The 21433-nt window shown below is 47.2% G+C and overlaps 1 protein-coding gene across 1 annotated transcript in view; it reads right to left on the reverse strand.

Moving 5' to 3' along the window:
- The window catches only part of MCRS1 (microspherule protein 1), a 1081536-nt gene that overhangs the window by 1028591 nt on the left and 31512 nt on the right, over positions 1 to 21433 (reverse strand). Inside the window, exon 3 of the mRNA XM_044083711.1 lies at positions 6753 to 6891. Within this exon, the coding sequence (XP_043939646.1) occupies positions 6753 to 6891 (139 nt within the window). The remainder of the gene's footprint in view (positions 1 to 6752; positions 6892 to 21433) is intronic.

Genomic DNA, 21433 nt, shown 5'->3' on the forward strand with positions numbered 1-21433 from the left:
CAGACATGCCAATTATGTTTTAGTCGGACATCACTGACTCGATAACTCCCGCATTAGTCAAAATTGCTGAAAATAAGCAAAAGGATTAACAAGTGCAGAAAACATTTCCAATAAAAAATATTTTCCCTTTCTGCCGAAATAAAATCCTAGCTACTTCAGAATGCTGTCCTACAATGTAAGTGACCAAGTGGGGGGGAAGAATGCTAAAAGGCAGGCCGCAGAGAGTCACTAGAGTAATGAAGCAGACACTTCAAAAAATACATACATATCGGAAGACTGGTTAGGACACCACAAACAAGTAGAGGTCCAACTTGTTAAATCCAGATAATGCACACGTACATTAACCTATCATAAGGCAAGCCAAATGCAATCAAAAAGAATAAGAAGTTATGTACTTACCATAACGTTCCATGTTAGTGGTCTTCTCGCCTTCTTTCTTGCTGGATGGGTTCGGAGCCGAGGATCCAATACTAAAGCTCGAGAGCTAATTCCACCGGCTCGAGGCTCCCCCATATCCCACAATGCTAGGCGGTAACTCCTCAGATCTCGTTTGAAAGCTAGGCCAAGCAAGAAAACTCCATAACATGGAGAAGGGTAACCCACCTCTACAGGGCTGACTATGAGGTGTCTTAAATCTAACAGAGGAAAAATATAGAGGTGGTAAAGCGTGGGAGAAAAGGATTGAACGGTCACAAGACAATCTCCTCTAGGTCTGTCCAGGCTATGGGGAAGGAGGGTGGGACGCAAGAAAAAAGGCGAGAAGACAACTAACATGGAACGTTATGGTAGGTACATAACTTCTTAATGTTAAGTTGTCTATCTCGCCTTCATTCTTGCTGGATGGGACCGCGTCCCTAGCACCTTGTCCCGGGTGGCCTAATGGAACAGACTCTTGAGAACAGTGGAACCAAAGTTGGCACGGTCTCTGGAGGCTATGTCCAACTTGTAATGAGAAATGAAGGTATGAGGGGAAGCCCAGGTGGCTGCTGAGCAAATAGAATCAATAGGAAGCCTATCCTGAAAGGCTATGGATGTGGCTAAAATCTCATAAACAAAAGTGATCGTAGAAGTAAGCCATCTAGAAAGTGACACTTTAGTGACTGGAAGGCCCATCTTGCCTTCCGCATATGAAACAAACAGTTGGTCTGATTTTCTAAACTGTTTAGTCCTGTCTAAATACTACCTAAGTTGGCGATGAACATCTAAACAGTGCAGTTTCTATTCTGACCTGTTGCCATAGTTGGGGAAAAAAACTGGGAGATCAATAGTTTGATTCAGATTTGCTTGAGAGGACACTTTGGGCAAAAAGGATGGATTGGTACGCAAGGATACTCTTCTTTGTGAAAAAGTAAATACGGGGGACGACAGCATAGAGCATGGAGTTCCGATACCCTTCTAGCGGAAGTGATGGCCATTAGAAAAAGCGTTTTCCAAGACAACAACTTCATAGAACATGAAGCCGCAGGTTCAAAGGGGGGTAGAATCAATGATGCTAGAACCAAGTTCAGATCCCATGGAGGAGGTGGATCCTTGATAGGGGGCTTAAGAAGAAAGACTCCTTTCAAAAAGGCTTTACAGAGTTTGAGAGACATAATAGTAGACTCGGACACCCCCACATGAAAATTAGATATAGCCGCCAATTGAACCCTGATAGTAGAAGGAGAACAGCCTGCTTGGAAAAGCTCAGCTAGGAAATCCAGAATGGTCTGAATAGGAGCAGTAAAGGGGTCTATTTCCCTGGACACTGCCCATAAAGAGAAACGTTTCCATTTGCTGCTATAAATCTTCTGGGTAGAAGACTTATGAGAAGCGATCAAAATATCTCTGTATGAGATATTAAGGGGAGCCTGGCTAAGGTTGGAATTGGAGGAACCACGCTGTGAGGTTCAGAGAAGAAAGGGATTGGTGCAGCTGACCCGATTGATGGGTCAAAAGATCTGGAACTGGGTCCAGATGCCATGGTTGCACTAAAAGGTAATGGTGAAGAAAGGGAAACCACACTTGTCAAGGTCAATAAGGGGCAATGAGGATCATTAAGGCCTTCAGAGCGATGGCTTTCCGAATCAGCTGAGGTATCAGTGGGAAGGGGGGAAAAGCATACAGGAGTCCCGGAGGCCAATCGTGAGCTAGAGCGTCTCTGATGGGATGGCCTGGTAGGGGAAAGAGGGTGAAGAAATCGGGATACTTGCTGTTTTGGGGAGTGGCAAAAAGATCGCAGCAAGATTGGCCCCAAGTTCAAAAAACTTCTTCCAACACTGATTTTTTCAGAGACCACTCGTGAGGCATGAGAATTGCTCTGCTCAATCTGTCTGCCATCACATTGGACTTGCCGGGAATGTGCGTTGCTATCAGGGAGCGCTGAAAAGAGATCGCCCATTGCCACAGTCTGAGTGCTTCTCGACATAAAGGATTTGGTCCCGCCTTGCTTGTTGATGTACCACACTACGGACATATTGTCCATAGTTCCCTTGGGAAGAGAGTCCTGAAGGGCTTGCAACGCTAAAAGCACTGCTCTCATCTCTAGAACATTTATGTGCAAGTGGCACTCTATCGGCTGCCACGTGCCCTGGACTGTCCTGCCCTGGTAATGCCCCCCCACCCGATCAGGGAGGCGTCCGTTGTCAGAGTTGCAGCCGGGGGCGGAGGAATGAAGGGTCTCCCTAGAAGTTGGGGCGATGTGACCCACCAGGAAAGATGATTCCTGCATGACTGAGATATGCTGATAGTGTGGGACATTGGCAGAAGTTGAAAAGACCACTGAGTGAATATCCGCTACTCTTTGTTCCGTGAGTCTGGCTGACAGACTGACTGTCTAATCTTGAGCCTATAAAGGTAATAGACTGACAAGGCGACAAGACAGACTTTTCGTAATTTACTGAGATGCCTAGAGTCTGACAGGTTCGTAAAGTGTAGTCTCTGGCCAAGAGAAGTAGATGCCTGGTGGTGGCAGTCAGGAGCCAGTCGTCTAAGTATGGAAACACCTGGAATCCATGGCCCCTCAAATGAGCGGCGACCACTGCCATGCATTTGGTGAACACTCGGGGGGCTGTAGCGAAACCAAAGGGCAGGGCTCTGAACTGAAAATGACTGGCCCCTAGCCTGAAGCGGAGAAATCTCCTGGATTGTCTGTTCATCTTGGTGTGATAGTACGCATCCTGGAGATCTATGTAGCACATCCAGTTGTCCTGACCCAGAAAGGGCAGGATGGACTGCAGCGTGACCATCCGAAATTTTGTTTTCTTGACAAACTTGTTCAAGTTGCTGAGATCCAAAATGGGTCTCCAGTCCCCTGTCTTCTTTGGAACCAAAAAGAATTTAGAGTAGATTCCGGATCCTTGTTGGTCTGCTGGAACTGGTTGAATGGCTCTTTTTGCTAGCAGCTTTGAAATTTCTAGTGCTGCTTGCTCCCTTTGACTGGGTGGAACGTCTGGAAGGGATTTTCCGGATTGTTTTGGGATGTGAATGAATGGAATCCTGTAGCCAACGGATATGATGGACTGTACCCACTTGTCTTGAGTAAGGGAAAGCCAGGCTTTTGGGTACAGAGATAATCTTCCCCCGACTGACTCTGAAGGTGGACAGTCGGGCAGCCCCTCAGGGGTGCTGAAAGGGTTTGTCAGAGAAGGTTTCTCGACTACCCTGATTCTGCGGGCCCCCTCTGCCTCTAGGACGGCGTCTAATATTATTGTTCCCCCCTCTGCCTCTGGAGGGGAAACAACTCTGTGCGTCCGGTAAGACACCCTGTGGTTGTTTGCGGAACCACATCCCCCCCCCCTTCTGACCCTTGGGGTAGGATCTAGAACAGGTAGAAAAACAGACTCCGACGGCAGAGAGAGTCTTACCTTCTACCTCGCACCTTGTCCGAGTATCCTTCACTTGTGGACCAAAGAGAGATGATCCATCAAAAGGGGAGTTAGTGAAGGACGCCTTGAAAGGGTCCACAAAGCTACATAGCCGCATCCAGGCATGGTGGCGTAAGGCCACCCCTGTACCTGCGGCTCTGCTCGCTCCATCAGCCGCGTACGAAATCAGGCGCATGGAGGAGTTAACTACTGAATTAAGGGTAGCCAGCTGGGAGTTCATCCTATCCTGAAACCCCACAGCTGATGGGTCCTTCAACACTTCACTCATATCCTTGAGCAAGTCCCTCTGGAGACGAGTGAAATGACACAGGTAATTCAGCGAACGCATAGAAAAGGTTGCTGATGAGAACATCCGCTTACCGTACCTGTCCATGGTGCTAGATTCCTTATTAGGAGGATGAACAGGTACCGAAGGATCCGCTAGTTCCTTCTTGGTGGCTGCAGCCACCACCATGGCATCCACAGAGACACCTTTGGACAAAAACTCCTCGTCTTTGGGGGCAGTGATAAATTTGGCTGGCCTCCTAGGGGTGGGTTCCACCGAGTCAGGAGCCGCCCAAGCCTTCCTCGCCACCACTTCCATGAGTGGGTCAAAGGGAGGGGACACCCAGGAGGTGGAAGGTCGAGAACCAAACGCCTCAAGGTACACTGATTCGTCCTCTGAAGGGTTAAGGGCTGGCCAATTCCCCCTCTGATTCAAGATTTCTAGTATGTCTGCAAAGGAGACGTCTTCAGAGGGGGAACCCTCAGAATCTTCCAAATCAGTGTCAGAGGTGACAGACTCAGGGGAGTCAATGTGCTTCCTCTTGCACTGTCTCTTCCTAGGGGGTTCTCCTGCAAGATCAGGAGAGGCCTCGGAAGAGGAGGAAATTCCCACTGGGGATACTTGAGGCGCAGATTCTCTATAGTCCGAAGCAAGGGGGTGAGAAGAAATCGCCGCAGGCACTGTTGAGGGAGGGGCTGATGGAGCAGACTGTGGAGTAGTACCAGGTTCTAACACGCTCTGCATGACCTCAAAGGCACCCCTATCGGGCAGGGCCAGAGGTCTCCGCTCCGAAGAGCCGAAAACCTCCCCCAGCACCAACAAGGATGGCTCCGAAGCCGATGGAGCCGAACTAACCAGCGCCGAAGCACCGAGAGGGAGAGCGGGGTCAGACAAGGGTCCAATGCCACTCGCCCCCTCGGAGCCGACTAGGGAAGTCCGGCACCGAGATCCCTCCAAGGAGGAAATCAGAGCAGACGACGGCGGCGCCGAAAGGAAAGGTATCGGTTCCGACGCTCCCACAGTCTCGGCTCCGAGCAGCACCGGCTCCGAACAAGAGAGTCGGAGGAGGAATGTCCAATGGAACAGGGGTAGCCATCGACTGTTGAGTCGGGCTGTGTAACATCTGGGCCAGTGCCTCGGACTTAAGTCTACTCACCACCCTCTGCAAATCATGGTCCGAAAGTCTGGAGGACCTAGAGGAGTGTGACCTATGGCTCCGTTCAGACAAGAGCGGTGACGCTGGAGCCGAATGAACGGAGCCGATAGGAGACCTGGACCTCTTTCTAGTAGTCTGTTCCGACAAGAGTATCGGAACCGACTTCGACTTATCTGTCTCGGCCCCAGCCGGAGCCGAGGACACGGTGTGTGTGGCAGGTCTAGAATCATCGGCTCTGGCCGGAGCCAATGTTTGAACTGTATGAACGGCCTTTGAACCTCCGGAGGACGGCTCAGACACTGGAGCAGACTGCCTGGAGGGCTTAGAAGGCTTCCCCGACATAGACTGTGTCGGGGGACCTTCAGGCTTCAATAAGCCTCTTAAGATTAATTTTTACGTTCCTGCAGGACTCTAGGGCTGAAATCATGACAGACAGCACAAGAGTCCTGCAGGTGTAAAGGTCCCAGGCAATACACACAAGAAGTGTGACCATTTGTCAGAGACATCTTCTGACAGCACGAGTCACACTTCTTAAAGCCTGAGACCTTCGATTCTTTAGACATATCTAAAGACAAGTCTAGTGCAATCACCCACACAAACACACAGATTACACTAAAATTTAAATTTAACTAAATTTAACAAAAAATCCCGACAGAAAAAAACACACTCACTCCATCTACTAGGAGGGGTGGGAAGGGGCCTAAGGGAAAAAACCCTTGGAAAAAATTTTTGGAAAAAGGAAGATATTTGTAAGGGAGTGCTAGAGGACTAAGTAACTAACTAAATACTATCAAAAAACTAACTTAAAGGGGGTCTAAGTTTACTAGAACTTTAATAAATTTAACTAACCTGCAGAGCCAGTTGGAAAAGCACCTCGTCAGCTAAGCGGCAAACGAGATCTGAGGAGTTACCGCCTAGCATTGTGGGATATGGGGAAGCCTCGAGCCGGTGGAATTAGCTCTCGAGCTTTAGTATTGGCCGAGTCGGAGCAGAGGATCGGCTCCGAACCCATCCAGCAAGAATGAAGGCAAGATAGACAACTTAACATGCCACAGTTTAAAAACAAACCTCAGTTAGACTGTATGGTGTCCCAGAAATCATGCCCCATGTTCAGAAATAATGCTTAAGACAGATAAACATCCTCACTTGCCCAAGTGTTTTAAGACATTTACTTTCTAATGAAATTGGTTAAAAAAATGGATTAGCACAAGAGACTACTACAGAAGTCTCAGATAAATCAGCAGGCACAGTACATACAGAAACACGGACCTAACCACTCCATCCTGACACGTGTACAAGCCAGACAGAAAAATCATCATTACATGTCCAAGCAAAACATGCAACAAAAAAAAAAAAACAGTCGGCAGAACCATCAACCACAGTCAGTTAAGTGGCTATGCAGCTATCCCTCCAACTACTCATACTTAATTTCATCCATCCCAAAAAAGTCTAGGAGACTGCCGTTTACCTTCTTCTTTTCACTGGAAGATGGTTCACTACCAGAATGTCTCCCTGGCTCCATCAAAGTGGGACCCTTCACCCTTGTAGAGGATTTGGCAAGACTACTCTCAACCAATTCATCATCAAATTTTTTGCGCTTGATAAATCTGTCAAGAAGAAGAAGTCACTTTCATTCTATACAAAGTCTAACTTGTTTTGAGTTTGACACAAAAAAAAAAGAGACCACTTCAGTTCTGAGAGGTACCCACTTACCGTAACAAAACTTGTCAAACAATTTCATTTAAAAAATAGCCTATTCAGCTCTTAGTCAGTCTGGCCTTTTTTTTCAGCAGATAAACAGCCCCATGAGGGAGGAGTTGTCAACTACTGTTCAAGTGCAAGATGACATGCGACTTCTATGAAAGCAGAGCTACCCCATACAATACTTCGACTGGTGATCAACTTGTAAATTACAGTTTGGGTGCAGTAACTGATAGTATGTTGACAGTTACAATCAACTGTTTGCAACTTACACAAACTACAAGGAATGCATTCAAATGAGAAGTTATGTACCTACCATAACGTTCCATGTTAGTTGTCTTCCCTCGCCTTCTTTCTTGCTTGATGGTTCGGAGCCAATCCTCGGCTCAGACTCGGCACTTTGCTAAGCTCAAGAGTCACTTTTACCAGCTCGAGGCAGCCCCATATCCCATGATGCAAGGCAGTAAGTACCCAGATCTCGTTTGGTACCTATAGGCAATAACACCTAGCACAAAAAACTTCTCAGAAGGAAAGAAAGGTAAAAAGCCTAAAGGATGGGCTATAAGGAAGACCAAACAACTAGCTGATCTTAAGAAGTAATCTTCCATATAGGGAGAAAAAGGTCTGTCCAGGCCAGGGGGCAGGAGGGAGGGTCGCAAGAAAGAAGGCGAGAAGACAACTAACATGGAACGTTATGGTAGGTACATAACTTCTCAATGTTAAGTTGTCAATCTCGCCTTCATTCTGCTTGATGGGACAGCGTCCTAGCACCTCTATCCTGGGTGGCTCAATGGAACAGACTCTTGAGAACTGTAGAGCCAAAACTGGCTCTATCCCTGGAGGCCAAATCCAATTTGTAATAAGAAACAAAGGTATGAGGAGTGGCCCAAGTGGCTGCTGCACAAATAGTGTCTAAAGGAAGTCTAGCCTGAAAAGCTGTGGAAGTGGCTAAGCTTCTGGTTGAATGCGCTTTTGGTTTTGAGCACAGCTGTTTTCCCCTGAGCTGATAGATTTCGGAGATGGTAGCAGAAAGCCATCTAGATAAGGTCACTTTGGAGACAGGAAGGCCTTTCTTATTTTCAGCATAAGAAAGAAAGAGCTGATTGGATTTCCTAAATTGTTTTGTTCTGTCCAAATAATATCAGAGTTGGCGGTGAACATCAAGATAATGTAATTTTTGTTCCGATCTGTGAGTAATTAGGGAAAAATACAGGGAGGTCAATAGATTGGTTCAAATTATTTTTCGAGGCCACCTTAGGCAAAAAGGTTGGATTAGTTCTCAAGGATACCCTGTCTTTGTGGAAGACCAAATAAGGGGGAATGAACAGAGAGAGCATGAAGTTCTGACACTCTCCTTGCCGAGGTAATAGCAACAAGGAAGAGTGTTTTCCATGAAAGAAACTTCAGGGAACATGAAACAGCTGGCTCGAAGGGAGGAATAATTAAGGATGTCAGCACTAGATTTAGGTCCCATTGAGGAGGACGACTCCTGACTGGAGGTTTAAGGAGAAAAATTCCTTTTAGAAAGGCTCTACAAAGCCTGTGGGAAATAATGTTGTGATCTGCAAACCCGACATGAAAGTTCGAGATAGCAGCCAACTGAACTTTGACCGTGGAAGATGAAGAGCCCGAATGAAAGATTTCATTAACAGGGGCAGTAAAGGGATCTATATTTTTATCTTTTGCCCAACAAGAGAAGAATTTCCACTTGCTGGTATAAATCCTTCTAGTAGAGGATTTAAGGGAAGCCACTATGATATCCCTAACAGGATTAGAGATCATAGGAAGCCTGGCTAAGGAAGGAAGTGGAGCAACCAAGCTGTGAGGTTGAGAAAAGGAATAGAGCGATGCAGCTGACCCGATTGGTGAATCAGAAGGTCTGGCACTGGGTCCAGATGCCACGGCTGCACCAATAGGTGACGATGGAGGAACGGAAACCAAATCTGTCGAGGCCAATAGGGAGCAATGAGCAAAACGGTGGCTTTCTGGAGTACTTGTGGAATCAACGGAAAGGGAGGAAAGGCATAAAGAAGTCCCTGGGGCCAATCCTGGGTTAGAGCGTCTCTGGGGGGATGGCCTGGCAGTGGGAAGAGAGAAAAGAAGTCTGGGCATTTGCTGTTTTGGGGAGTAGCAAAAAGATCGCAACATGGGCGGCCCCATTCTAGAAAAATCTCCTCCACTATAGATTGTTTGAGAGACCACTCGTGAGGCAAGAGAATAGCTCTGCTCAATCTGTCCGCTAAAATGTTGGTTTTCCCAGGGATATGCGTTGCTACCAGAAACCGATGAGAGGAGATTGCCCATTGCCAAAGTCTGAGAGCTTCTCGACACAAGGGGTAGGACTTGGTTCCGCCCTGTTTGTTGATATACCATACTACAGACATGTTGTCTGTGTGAACTGCAATTGTTCCCAAGGGAAGAAAGTCGTTGAGGGCTTGCAACGTCAAAAGCACTGCTCTCATCTCTAGGACATTTATGTGCAGGTGGTATTCGAACGGTTGCCACGTCCCATGAACCATCCTGCCCTGATAATGACCCCCCCCACCCGATCAAGGAGGCGTCCGTAGTGACTGTGGCTACCGGGGCCGGGGATACAAAGGGTCTGCCTTGATGAATCTGGGGAGAAGAAATCCACCATGATAGATGATTCTTGCAAATTTGTGTCACCAGGATTTGGTGACGCATGGGAAGTTGTTGGTAAGACCACTGGGTGAACAACAGCCATTGAAGAAGACACATGTAGAAGCGGGCCAAGGGAAGAAGGGTAATGGCCGCAGCCATGAGGCCCAACACCTTCAGAACCATTCTGGCTTGCACCTTTTTGCTGGCAAGGATGATCCGCATGTGACTTTGGATATCTGAGATTCTTTGGTCTGTGAGGGTTGCTGACATCCGAACAGTGTTTAAGTTTGCGCCTATGAAAGTAATAGACTGGCAGGGCAATAAGGAGGATTTTTCGTAGTTGATCGAAATTCCTAACTGAGTGCAGAGATTTAGGGTGTAATCCCTGGCTTGGAGAAGTTGATGCCTGGTGGTGGCTGAAAGGAGCCAGTCGTCGAGATACGGAAACACCTGGAATCCTTGACGTCTCAGGTGAGCCGTGACCACTGCCATACATTTGATGAACACTCTGGGAGCTGTAGTGAGACCAAAGGGCAGGGCTCTGAATTGAAAATGAATGGACCCCAGCCGAAAGCGGAGAAACCATCTGGAGCGTCAGTGAATTTTTATGTGATAGTACGCGTCCTGAAGGTCTATTGAGCACATCCAGTTGTCCTCGTCTAGGAAGGGCAAAATTGATTGAAGTGTGACCATTCGAAATCTTGTCTTTCTCACAGACTTGTTGAGTCTGCTGAGATCCAATATTGGTCTCCAGTCTCCCGTCTTTTTGGGGACCAAAAAGAATCTTGAGTAGATTCCGGGCTCTGAATGGTCTGTTGAAACTGGCTGAATGGCTCTTTTTTGTAGAAGCTTTGATACTTCTAACTTTGCAATTTCCCTTAGACCGGGTGGCACATCTGGAAGGGAATTTTTGTTAGTGAAAGGACTTTCCTCGAAAGGAATCTTGTAACCCTCGGATATGATCGACTGTACCCATCTGTCTTGAGAGAGGGAACGCCAGGCTTCTGGGTACAGCGATAGTCTTCCGCCGACTGCCTCCAAGGATGGACAGCCGGGCAACATCCCAGGGATGCTGGAAGGGCTTGTCAGAGAGAGGCTCTCTGCTTCCCTGGTTTTGTGGACCCCCTCTGCCTCTAGAGCGGCGTCTGTTATTGTTACCCCCTCTGACTCTAGGGGTAAACTGACCACGTGTGTCTGGCGTGACTCCCTGGGATTTATGGAACCACATTTTTCCGCCCTTCTGACCTTTGGGGTAAGGTCTAGAGGGGGTAGAAAAATGGACCCCTACGGCAGAAAGTCTTGCCGTCCTGCTCACACCTGGTCAATGTATCCTTCACTTGAGGGCCAAACAATGCTGACCCATCAAAGGGAGAATTCGTGAAGGACGCCTTAAAGGGATCTGCAAAATTACAGAGCCGCATCCAGGATTGACGTCTAAGAGCCACTCCTGTACCCGCGGCTCTACTCGCTCCATCTGCTGCATACGAGATCAGTCGCATGGAGGAGTTAGCTATAGAATTAAGGATTCCTAGCTGAGAAGCAATCTTTTCTTGAGCCCCTGCAGCCGTAGGATCCTGCACTACATCACCTAGTTCTTTAAGGATGTCCCTTTGGAGTCTGGTGAAGTGGCATAAATAGTTCAGCGAACGCATGGCAAAGGTCGCTGAGGAGAACATCCGCTTACCATACCTATCCATGGTCCTAGAATCCTTATTAGGAGGATGGACTGGTACAGAAGGATCTGCAAGTTCCTTCTTAGTGGCAGCCGCCACCACCATGGCATCAACAGGGACACCTTTCGTAAGGAATTGCTTTTCAGAAGGGGCTGTAATAAATTTAGATGGCCTCCTAGGAACTGGCTCTACAGAATCAGGAGCAGCCCAAGCCTTTCGAGCAATAACCTCCATAAGGGGGTCGAAAGGTGGAGACACCCAGGAGGTGGAGGGTCGAGATCCAAACGCCTCTAGGTATACAGACTCATCCTCGGAGGGATTTATGGAGGGCCAGTTTCCCCTCTGTTTTAGGAGTTCTAGGATGTCTGAAAAGGAAACATCCTCGGAGGGGGATCTTGGGGATCCCTCCGACTCATCTAAGTCTGTATCTGAAGTGGTAGACTCGGGGGAGCCCAGGTGTTTCCTCTTACAAGTCCTCTTGCGCAGAGGATCTCCTGACTGGTCAGGAGAATCCTCGGAAGAGGGGGTTCTTCCCAGTGGGGAAACCTGAGGCGGTGGATCTCTAGGTCCGGGAGCAAGAGAGATGGAAGAGATATCGACAGGCACTGTAGAGGGAGGAGCTAAGGGAATAGACTGCTGACTGAGCCCAGTGGCCAGCACACTCTTCATCACCTCGAAGGCCCCCCTCCCAGGGAGATCCGAGAGAACCCGTTCCGAAGAAACTGGGACTCCCGGGCCCACCGAAAGGGAAGGCTCCGAGGCAGATGTCGGAGCAGAGCTCACCAAGGCCGAAGCTCCAAGGGGGAGAGTGGGGTCAGACAAGGGTCCGATGCCACTCACCCCCTCGGAGGAGGCCAGGGAAGCCCGACCACCGAATCCCTCCAAGGGAGGTCTCTAGGAGGAGATAAAAGAGTAGATGCTGAAGGTGCAGAAGGAGGGGGTATCTGCCCCTCAGCCATAGCCGTAACTATTCCCGAAGACTCCAGCTCCAAACTCTGTTGTAGAGTCGAAGGAGGAACTTGAAGGGGTGTGGACTAATAGTCGTCTGTTGAGACGGACTATGAAGCATCTGGGCCAGTGCCTGTGATTTTAATAATCTGCTTACCACCCTCTCTAAATCATGGTCAGATAACCTGGACAACCTAGATGATCGGCTCCGATGGCTCCGTTCCGAAAGAAGGTGAGGCCGGAGCCGACAGAATCAGTTCCAAAGAGGAGGACCTGGACCTCTTCCTCGAAGGAACCATCGTAGCCGATAAACCCACTGATCCAGTCGGAGCCGATAACTTTTCGGCTCCGAGAGAAGATCTAGATGCATCGGCTCCAGCCGGAGCAGATGCAGGCATCGAAATAGCGGTGTCGGAGCCGGTCGGCGCCAACACCGAAGCCTGGGCCACATGGTCGGAGCCAGTACTCGGAACAGACACCAAAATGACCATAGAAGTATCGGCACCGATAGCCATCGGTGCCGAAGATTTAGCCAAGGTCGGATCGGCTCCAGCGAGCGATCTCGACTCGACAAAGTCGAGCCAAGGCCGAAGGCTTTGGTACAGAAGCCTGGGCCTTAGACTTGGAAGGCTTTCCCGGAGCCGATTTGGCCGGGGAGCCCTCCGGTTTAAGAGTCCCCTTAAAATGAGTTTGTTTCTCCTTTCCTGCAGGACTCTCTGGCTAAAAGAGTGACATATTGCACAGGAGTCCTGCAGGTGGAGAGGTCCCAGGCAGTATAAACAAGAAGTGTGACAGTCTGTCAGAGACATCTTCTGACAGCACGAGTCACACTTCTTAAAGCCCGAGACCCTCTGCTCTTTGAACATAGTGGATACAAAGACAGTACACACACAGTCCCAAACAAAACAATTAAAATTAAAGTATAAGCAGTAAAAACCTCACACACACACACACACCCTGACAGGGGGGGGGGGGGATGGAAGGCCTGACTAAAAAAATTAAGGAGGAAGGATAAATTTAGTCAAAAAGGGGCTTACAATTAACTAAAAATGAAAGATTTCTAAGAAAAAATTAGTTTTAAAGTGAAAGGGGCTTATAGCAGTTTAAATTTAAACACTTACCAGGAGCTGGTAAAAGGAGGACCTCATCAGCGAAGCGGCAAACGAGATCTGGGTACTTACCGCCTTGCATCATGGGATATGGGGCTGCCTCGAGCTGGTAAAAGTGACTCTCGAGCTTAGCAAAGTGCTGAGTCGGAGCCGAGGATCGGCTCCGAACCATCAAGCAAGAATGAAGGCGAGATTGACAACTTAACATTCCAAATTCAAATGGAAGACTTTAAACATATATGTATTGCTGTAGAAATCTTAATTCAAAACTAATGCTGCAGAAGTAGGTTCACAGGTTCATAGGAGGTTTCTACGCTAATGGCACTAGAGCGCTTACAAGCCTAGCCATGTTAATCCCAAGTCGCCTCAGTTCTTCTTGGTTAGATGGACATAATTCGCACAGCGAGTCTATGATAAACACAGACTATCCCTGTCCATGAAGGACATGGAAGCCACCTCTGGGGTGAATTTGCAGTCGCCCATCCATTTGTCCAAGCTGCAACTGAATAGGAATAGGGTCAGTGAGGATAACTGCTTCACGTGAGTTGGAGGATTTGTGTTTTGTTCTTCATGTGAACTGAAAGTTTATTCCAAAGCAGTAGCAATCTCTGGGAGAAACAAATGTCTCTTCGGCATGTTAAGATTCCTACAGCGAGCGACTTTTATGCTATTGGACTTTGCAGCATTTCAGAGACTGCCCTGTAGGCCAGGCACAAGTCGCTTCTCAGAGGCCTATACAATACAAGACTACAGTGACAGGGCTTTCGGTCTATCCATGCAAGTCATGGTCTGGAGGCCCTGTATTTTCTTGGTGAGAAACCTCTGTGGCCTTCATCTGCTGCAGGTGTCTGGTGAAGTACATTCAGAAGGGAGCTATGTACTCATTTAATGGTCTGATAAGGGTAGAGTAAAGTTTTGTGAATGTGTTTCTAGACATCCAAAGCAGCAGCTTCATGACTCGGGTTCATAGGATGAACCTAGACTATTGGCCCAGAGGCCCTTAAAAGCCTTGCCAAGAATTTCGCCCAAGTTCCCTCAAAGTCAGCACCTGTTCCCCCTTGTCCAGCAGGACACAGGTGGGACCTCATGGGTATATTTTCTGTTTCCCATCCAGTCGTCCATGTTCATCTTAAAACAGGGATAGAAAGGCACTCTGCCCGACATGGAGAGGGAGTCTATTCCACAGATTGGGGGGGGGGGGGGCGTCCTTGGGACACAAATTTATCCCACCAACAAGTTCGATTAATGTCACAGACCAGGTTAAGGCCTTGTGTGCGGGTCGCGCGAGTGGAATTCGTCTTACGGATATGCAGCAACTCCATCAAGGCTGGGTCTGAAATGGCCTTGTATGCCAGACACAGGTCACCTCTGAGCAGTCCGTATGAGACTGAGAAGAGGGACAGGGCTTTTAGCCTATCTGTATAGGATAGGTGTTTGAGACCCGGGATCTTCCTTCTCAGGAACTTCTGCGGTCTCTCCAACTGCTGCATGTGCTTGGCAAAGATATTCTTACAAGGAGATGAAAAGCAGCCCGTCAAGCTAAAATCATTTTCAATCAAGTATCAGGAGATATGCAAAGCGTCAAAAAAGCAGAGAAATTACTTTACCCCTCACCCCATGTTTATTTCTCATCCCAGGTTCATTACTCAATTATATGCCAAGCAATAAGTGACAAATGGTTGACTATGAACCCTTGAAATTAAACATGACAGAAGTGTGAATGTGTGCGACTGCCTAAATTTGCAAGAAACTATCTCGGTAAAAAATAAAGTAGTTAAGCTGCTGTACTTCTGTTTCAATGGTGAAAGGCTGGAAAAGTACAGTTTTGTACCTACCATAAATGTAGATGTTAAGAGTGCTCATACAGCTGCAGTCATTACAGATGGGTTATCCTGCCGTCAGGTGGGTCTTCGGTCGGCCGAATTCCAAAGTCTAGGTCCGGCATCGGTTGTCGTCGCTTCTTCCCTGACGTCAGTGCGGCAGGGGTACAAGAGAGGCAGCCAACGCCATTTTCTTCAGTTTTTCTTGCCCCAGATGTCAGGTGCCCCCAGAAGGAAGGCAAAACAATGTTATGCAAAAATGCAATATAGAATAATCAAAAAACAGTAGTTGCAAGCAAATACACCATAAGAGTACCTCACATAGGTTGTATGATAAGGTGTTTGTCATAAGGCCTGTCCTAAGAGGGGACGGAGGGGGGGGTAATCTGGACTGCAGCTGTATGAGCACTAACAACTACATTTATGGTAGGTACAAAACTGTACTATGTTCATCGTGCATACAGCTGCAGTCATTACAGATGGGAAGAATCCCAAAGCTAAGTAAGAGTGGTAGGCACTAAGTGGAACTAGGAGGAGTGAGGATGCCCTGCAAGACTGCTGTGGCAAAACCCGCTCTAGATTTAGAGTACAGTGGAAGGTGATAGTGGAGAAAGTGTGCACTGAACTCCAAGTGGCTGCTTCCAAAATGTCCTTGGTAGGGACCCCCCTGAGGAAAGCTGCAGAGGTAACTGTGGACCTGGAGGAGTGGGATCTGATGCATGCAGGCAGTTTTTCCATGAAATGAGTAACAAAAGCTTATGCAGTGGGCTATCCATTTTGAAATTGTCTGTTTGGAAATGGCCTTTCCTTGAGCACCTGTAGCATAGGACACAAAAAGAGTTGCTCGGATTTCCTGAATGACTTTGTCCTGTCCGAATAATAACGAAGTTGTCTGTGAATGTCCAAGGAGTGTAGTAGTCTTTCCCCTTTGTTTTGTGGATTTGGATAAAAGGTACGTAAGTGGATAGTCTGATTCAGAGCTACACTGGATACTACCTTTGGCATAAAAGGTAGGGTTGGTTCGCAAGGAAACTCTGCCCTGATGGAAAATGACAAATGGTTGCACAGCCATGAGGGCCTGTAGCTCCGAAACCCTGCGTGCTGAGGTGATAGCCAGAAGAAAGGCAGTTTTCCATGACAAGTATTGTAGTTCTGTTGAAGAAGCTGGCTCAAAGGGAGGAAGGGTCAGCTTTTCCAATACGAAGTTGAGGTCCCAAGCAGGGACTGGTGGTTTCCTTGGGGGTTTTATATTTTTTGCCCCTCTGAGGAGCTGCCTTAAGAGAGGATGTGAGAATAAAGGAGGATCTGTGTTGTATTGTGCAGAAATGGCTGAAGCGTGGATCTTGATGGAGAAGGAAATTCCACTATTTAACATCTCAGTTAGGTACTGAGAAATTTGAGTTATATTTATTACCCAAGGATTCTGGCCCTTTTCTTGATTCCAGGCACAAAATCGTTTCCATTTGGCGGAGTAGGCTTTTCTAGCAGAAGGTCTTCTGGCCTCCAAGATGACATCCTGCACCTCCTTGGAGAGGAGAGTCTGTTGGGAAATCAAGGAATTCTCCATGCAGCTAGATTTAGGGTTTTGAGCTGGCTGTGAAGGGTTTTGCAGTTGTGCTGGGACAACAGAAGAGGAACTAGAGGTAGGATCCATGGTGGGGAATGTGTCAGGCCCTTCAGGAGCGGATACCAGTGTTGTCTTGGCCAGTCTGGAGCAATGAGAATCATTTGCGGCCTCTCTGCTCTGGCTTTTAATAGAACTTTGGGCAGAGAGGAAGAGGCAGGAAGGCAAACGGTCAATGTTGTCCAATTGGCAGAGTGCGTCCACTTTCCAGGCCTGTGGATGATAGGTCCTTGAACAAAATTTTTTCAACTGGTAATTTCTGTGGGTAGCAAATAGATCTAGGCCTGGCTGTCCCCACGCCTGAGTTATCTTTGTGAAAACTTAAGGATGCAACTTCCATTTGTGTGGATCGGTCATATTTCTGCTTAGGTTGTCTGCCAGTGTGTTTTCCTTCCCTGGCAGGAATTGTGCCGGTAGTTGAATTTGCAATTCCAGTGCTGTGTTCCATAGGGTCATGGCTTGCCTGCACAGGGGGTATGAATAAGTTCTCCCCTGTTTGTTTATGTACCACATCACTGTGGTGTGGTCTGTCCTTATCAATAGCTGGCCTGGATGCAGTAGGTCTTTGAAGGTCATAATAGCATTTTGCATGGCTAGCATCTCCTTTTGGTTGATGTGTAGGTCGCTTCTCTTTTTGGGACCATTTTCCCTGAATGCACTGATCTGCCATGTGTGCTCCCCAGGCGTAGTCTGAGGCGTCTGTTGTGATGATTTGAGTTGCTTGAGGTACACAAAGGGAGATGTGTGTTTCTTTGGCATGCTTGAGCCCACCACAAAAATTCCTTTTGAAGGCATGGAATGAGTGGTACAATTGTTTCCAAGCTGTGGCTGTGTTGAGACCATAAGTTTTTTAGGTACCATGGAAGCTTCCTCATATGCAGCTTTGCACATGGGATTAGTAAGATGCAAGATGCCATGAATCCCAGATCCTGCAGGACTTTCCTTGCAGTTAGCCTGGTGAAAGTTGCCATTTTGCTGAAGTATTGAGACAGTTGCCCTTGTTTGTCTGGCGTGAGGTAGGCCATCTGGGTGGTTGTATTCAAGCTGGCACCCAAGAAAATTATTTGTTGAGAGGGTATAAGTTTTGATTTCTTTTTGCTGACTGTGTATCCCAGGAAGTTTAACAGTTTTATTACAAACGCCAGGTGCTGCAATAGTATGTCCTTGCTGTCCGCTTGGATCAGGCAGTCGTCCAGATATGGGTAGATTTGTATTCCTTGTAGTCTGCAGAAGGCGATTACTGATGCCAGGCATTTCGTAAACACTTTGGGTGCAGTAGATAAGCCAAAAGGCAATGCAGAGAATTGGTAATGGGTTGAACCTGCAAGAAATCTGAGGTATCTTCTGCAATCTTGTCTGATAGGGACATGCAGGTATGCCTCCTTGAGGTCCAATGTTACCAGCCAAGACTCCTTGCCCAGCATGGGAAGAAGCTGCTGTAATGTGAGCATCTTGAATTTTGGCACCTGTAGATATGTGTTTAGGATGGATAGGTCTAAGATAGGTCTCCAATCTTTGTCTTTCCTTGGTACCAGGAATAGTCTGGAATAAAAACCTTGACCTTGTTCTTTTTCAGGTACCGCTTGAATCGCTTTCATGTCCATGAGAGCAGAAATTTGTTTTTGTGCCTCTGCCCTTTGATTTTGTGGCAGGTTTGGCATGCCTCTCATTTTTGGAAGGGTGTGAAAGTGGAACTTGTAGCCTCTGTCTATAATGTCCAGAATCCATTCGTCTTTTGTAACAATATGCCAATTTTTTGAGAATGCCAGTTTTCCACCCAAAGGTGCTGCCATTAAAGCTTTGCTTGGCAGGTGTAGGGGGAAGTCATTGTGTCTGTTTTCTAAATGACTGTGATCTATCTTCTCCACCTCTTGGGGTTGGTGCTTGCCACTGTCTGGCTCTATGATCCTTGAGGTTACCCTCTACCCCTTGGGTGTCTGTATCTGCCCCTTTGAGGTCTGTCCGTGGCTGGAAAGGACCAATTTTTTGAAGGCCAGTTTCTGCTGAAACGTGGAGGTTGTACCTGCAGGAAATCTTTCACTGTTTGCATTGATTTCGCTTTTTCCTCCATTTTCTTTAGTACCTCATCAGCTTTAACACCAAACAATACATCTTTTTGAAGTGGTGCATCTAAATTTTGCATTGACATGATCTAGTAAGGTTTGCTCTTTGAGCCAAGCATGTCTACGTATAACAGACCCTGTAACAGCAGCTCTACATGAGGCCTCTACAGCATCAAAACCACACTGCAAGGTATGTTTACCCAGTTGCTCTGCACCATGCAACAAATCCTGCAACTCTTTCAAGTTGTTCTGGTTGTGTCACTTTGCTTTTCAACTGAGATAACAAAAACTGTTGATACTTTAACATATGGAATTGACAGTTTAATGCCCTCATGGTTAAAGTGGCCAAAGTATACACCTTTTTCCCCCACCTTTCTAATGCTCTGGAATCTCTCTCTGAAGGTAATGAGTTTTTAGCAGTAGAGGCCTTAATTCCCTTGGGACCCTGTGAAATAGTTTCTGGGTCAGCGGTATGGCTTTTATATAGGCACTGGTGAGAATCAGGAACCCGGTAATACCTGTCTGGTTTAACAGGAGCTGGAGGTAAAGAAACTAGATTAAGGCTGGCTTCTGTGTACACATCATCCAAAATATCTAAAACAGGAGGAATAGCCAGGGGCCTATGCTGGGGGAGCAGTAGAAATTCCCTGAGCCTTTTCTTGGAATCTGAGTAATCTTGGCCTTACCAGTGAAAGTGTTCCCTCAATGTATGCAGGGTTTCCCCAAAAGAGTAGTCCTCGGGGGGGGGGGGACAGAGGGAATAGACTCCTCAGCATCAGAGTCTTCGAAAGGGGAAAAGGTGTAATCCTGGTCCTCAGAGTGTTCTGAGGCAATAGAAGCATGATCTGAGGAAGGATAGTCTTCCTCTAATCTGGGTCTTTTGTCAGAGGGGGGGGGTGAGAACCCCTGATAAGAGTAATCAAATCCTCAGCCATTTTAAGCATCTGCTTTTTAGGCATGGGGCCTTGTGAGGAGGTCTGAGGACCCTGTTTTTTGGTTTTCATGGCTGCTTTAGATTTAGTGAAAGATTTAATAGAGAAGGAGGAAGGCCTGAAGACGCCTTCAGAAATGGCAGGCCTGTCTAAATTCTGAGTTTCCCCGCCAAGAGTGGTGTCGGTATCTGCAGTAGGAATGGGGACAGAGGAGCCTGCGACCTCGGGTACTGAAGTCACTGGTAATGTAATGTCATCGGTACTCAGGGGCTGCGTAGGCGCCTCGCTGTGAACCGGTAGTCGGCCTAAGCGTGGTCTCAGTAGTCGGTGCGGACCTTGGATGTTGGTCCTTATCTTTGCGTCTTTTGCTCAAAACTGGAGTCAGAGTATCCGACGACAAAATTAAATTTTTTGCCAAAATAATGAAGGGCGAACTCCGCCCGGCGCTTAGTGCGCTTGTTGAATCTAGCACTAAAACGGCAGGCCGAGACATCGTGGTCTGGGCCTAAGCAAGGTATACAGAAAGAGTGGAAATCCTTATGCGGTATTTACTTCCCACATGAAATGCAATTATTAACTTTGTCTGACATCGGTCTGAGGCAAGAAAAGTTTCCCCAACGGGGTACTTAGCTTTCAAGAAGACTTCGGCTGAAATACTTTCGTAAATCTCAGGAGCTGGCTGACCGGCACTTGCGAACTGCTTCTGCTTCGGGCACCGCGCGGCAAGAAAGACTGAAGAAAATGGCGTTGGCTGCCTCTTTCGTACCCCTGCCGCACTGACATCAGGGAAGAAGCGACAACCGACGCCAGACCTAGACTTTGGAATTCGGCTGACCAAGGACCCGCCTGACGGCAGGATAACCCATCTGTAATGACTGCAGCTGTATGCACGATGAACATCATTTTAATGCAAATGTAAGGCAAAACTGTAAATGGGAAAAACAAAAGATTGGTTTAAAAAGCTGTCACATTATCAACAGTACGTTTCTCAATGTCTAATACCTGAGGGGACCAATGTGCACAGTTCACAACGTGCGATACCAAAGGGACCCAATGTGTATAGTGCAGAGATTGGAAGTGATCTCTCTCATACAACTTGTAACAAAACAAGGAATCTTTATATAAAAAAAAAAAAAAAAATCAATGTAAAGTAAAATTATTTTATTATTTTTAAGTATTAAGGACTGGATTGGGTGCATTTGAGGTACACTTTAAATGGAACTATTTCTGTGGGGGGGGGGGGGACACTCATAGAAGTAAATTCATCGTAACACTGCATGTTCAAATAGCAACATCGCTGCTGCTGAATTCACAGTGAGTGGGGGAAAAAAAACAGAGGCAAATGCCAGACCTTGGAAAACTGCTTTCAGCAGCTGGATGTTGCTAGGGACACTGAGGTATAATTGTGTACTGTGACCATTAGAAAAAAAAAAACACTGCAAAAATGCCCTACTGTTAATTTTTTTTTGTGCCAAGAAATTTAAGCATGTCAATAAATTCTCTTCAGGATGGCTATGCGAATCTTTAAAGTCTACGTCAAAGTTTGTAGCATTCCCCCCGTAAAAATAAATGGAAAACATTTTACCTCTACACTAACTCAATGAATAAATGGCCGGGGCAAAATCAGCGTAAAAGCAGCTATATAGCATGCCAAATG

Source organism: Protopterus annectens, chromosome 9.part0, assembly GCF_019279795.1.
Source record: "Protopterus annectens isolate FY-2018-M chromosome 9.part0, PAN1.0, whole genome shotgun sequence".
In the NCBI taxonomy this organism is placed as follows: Eukaryota; Metazoa; Chordata; order Ceratodontiformes; family Protopteridae; genus Protopterus; species Protopterus annectens.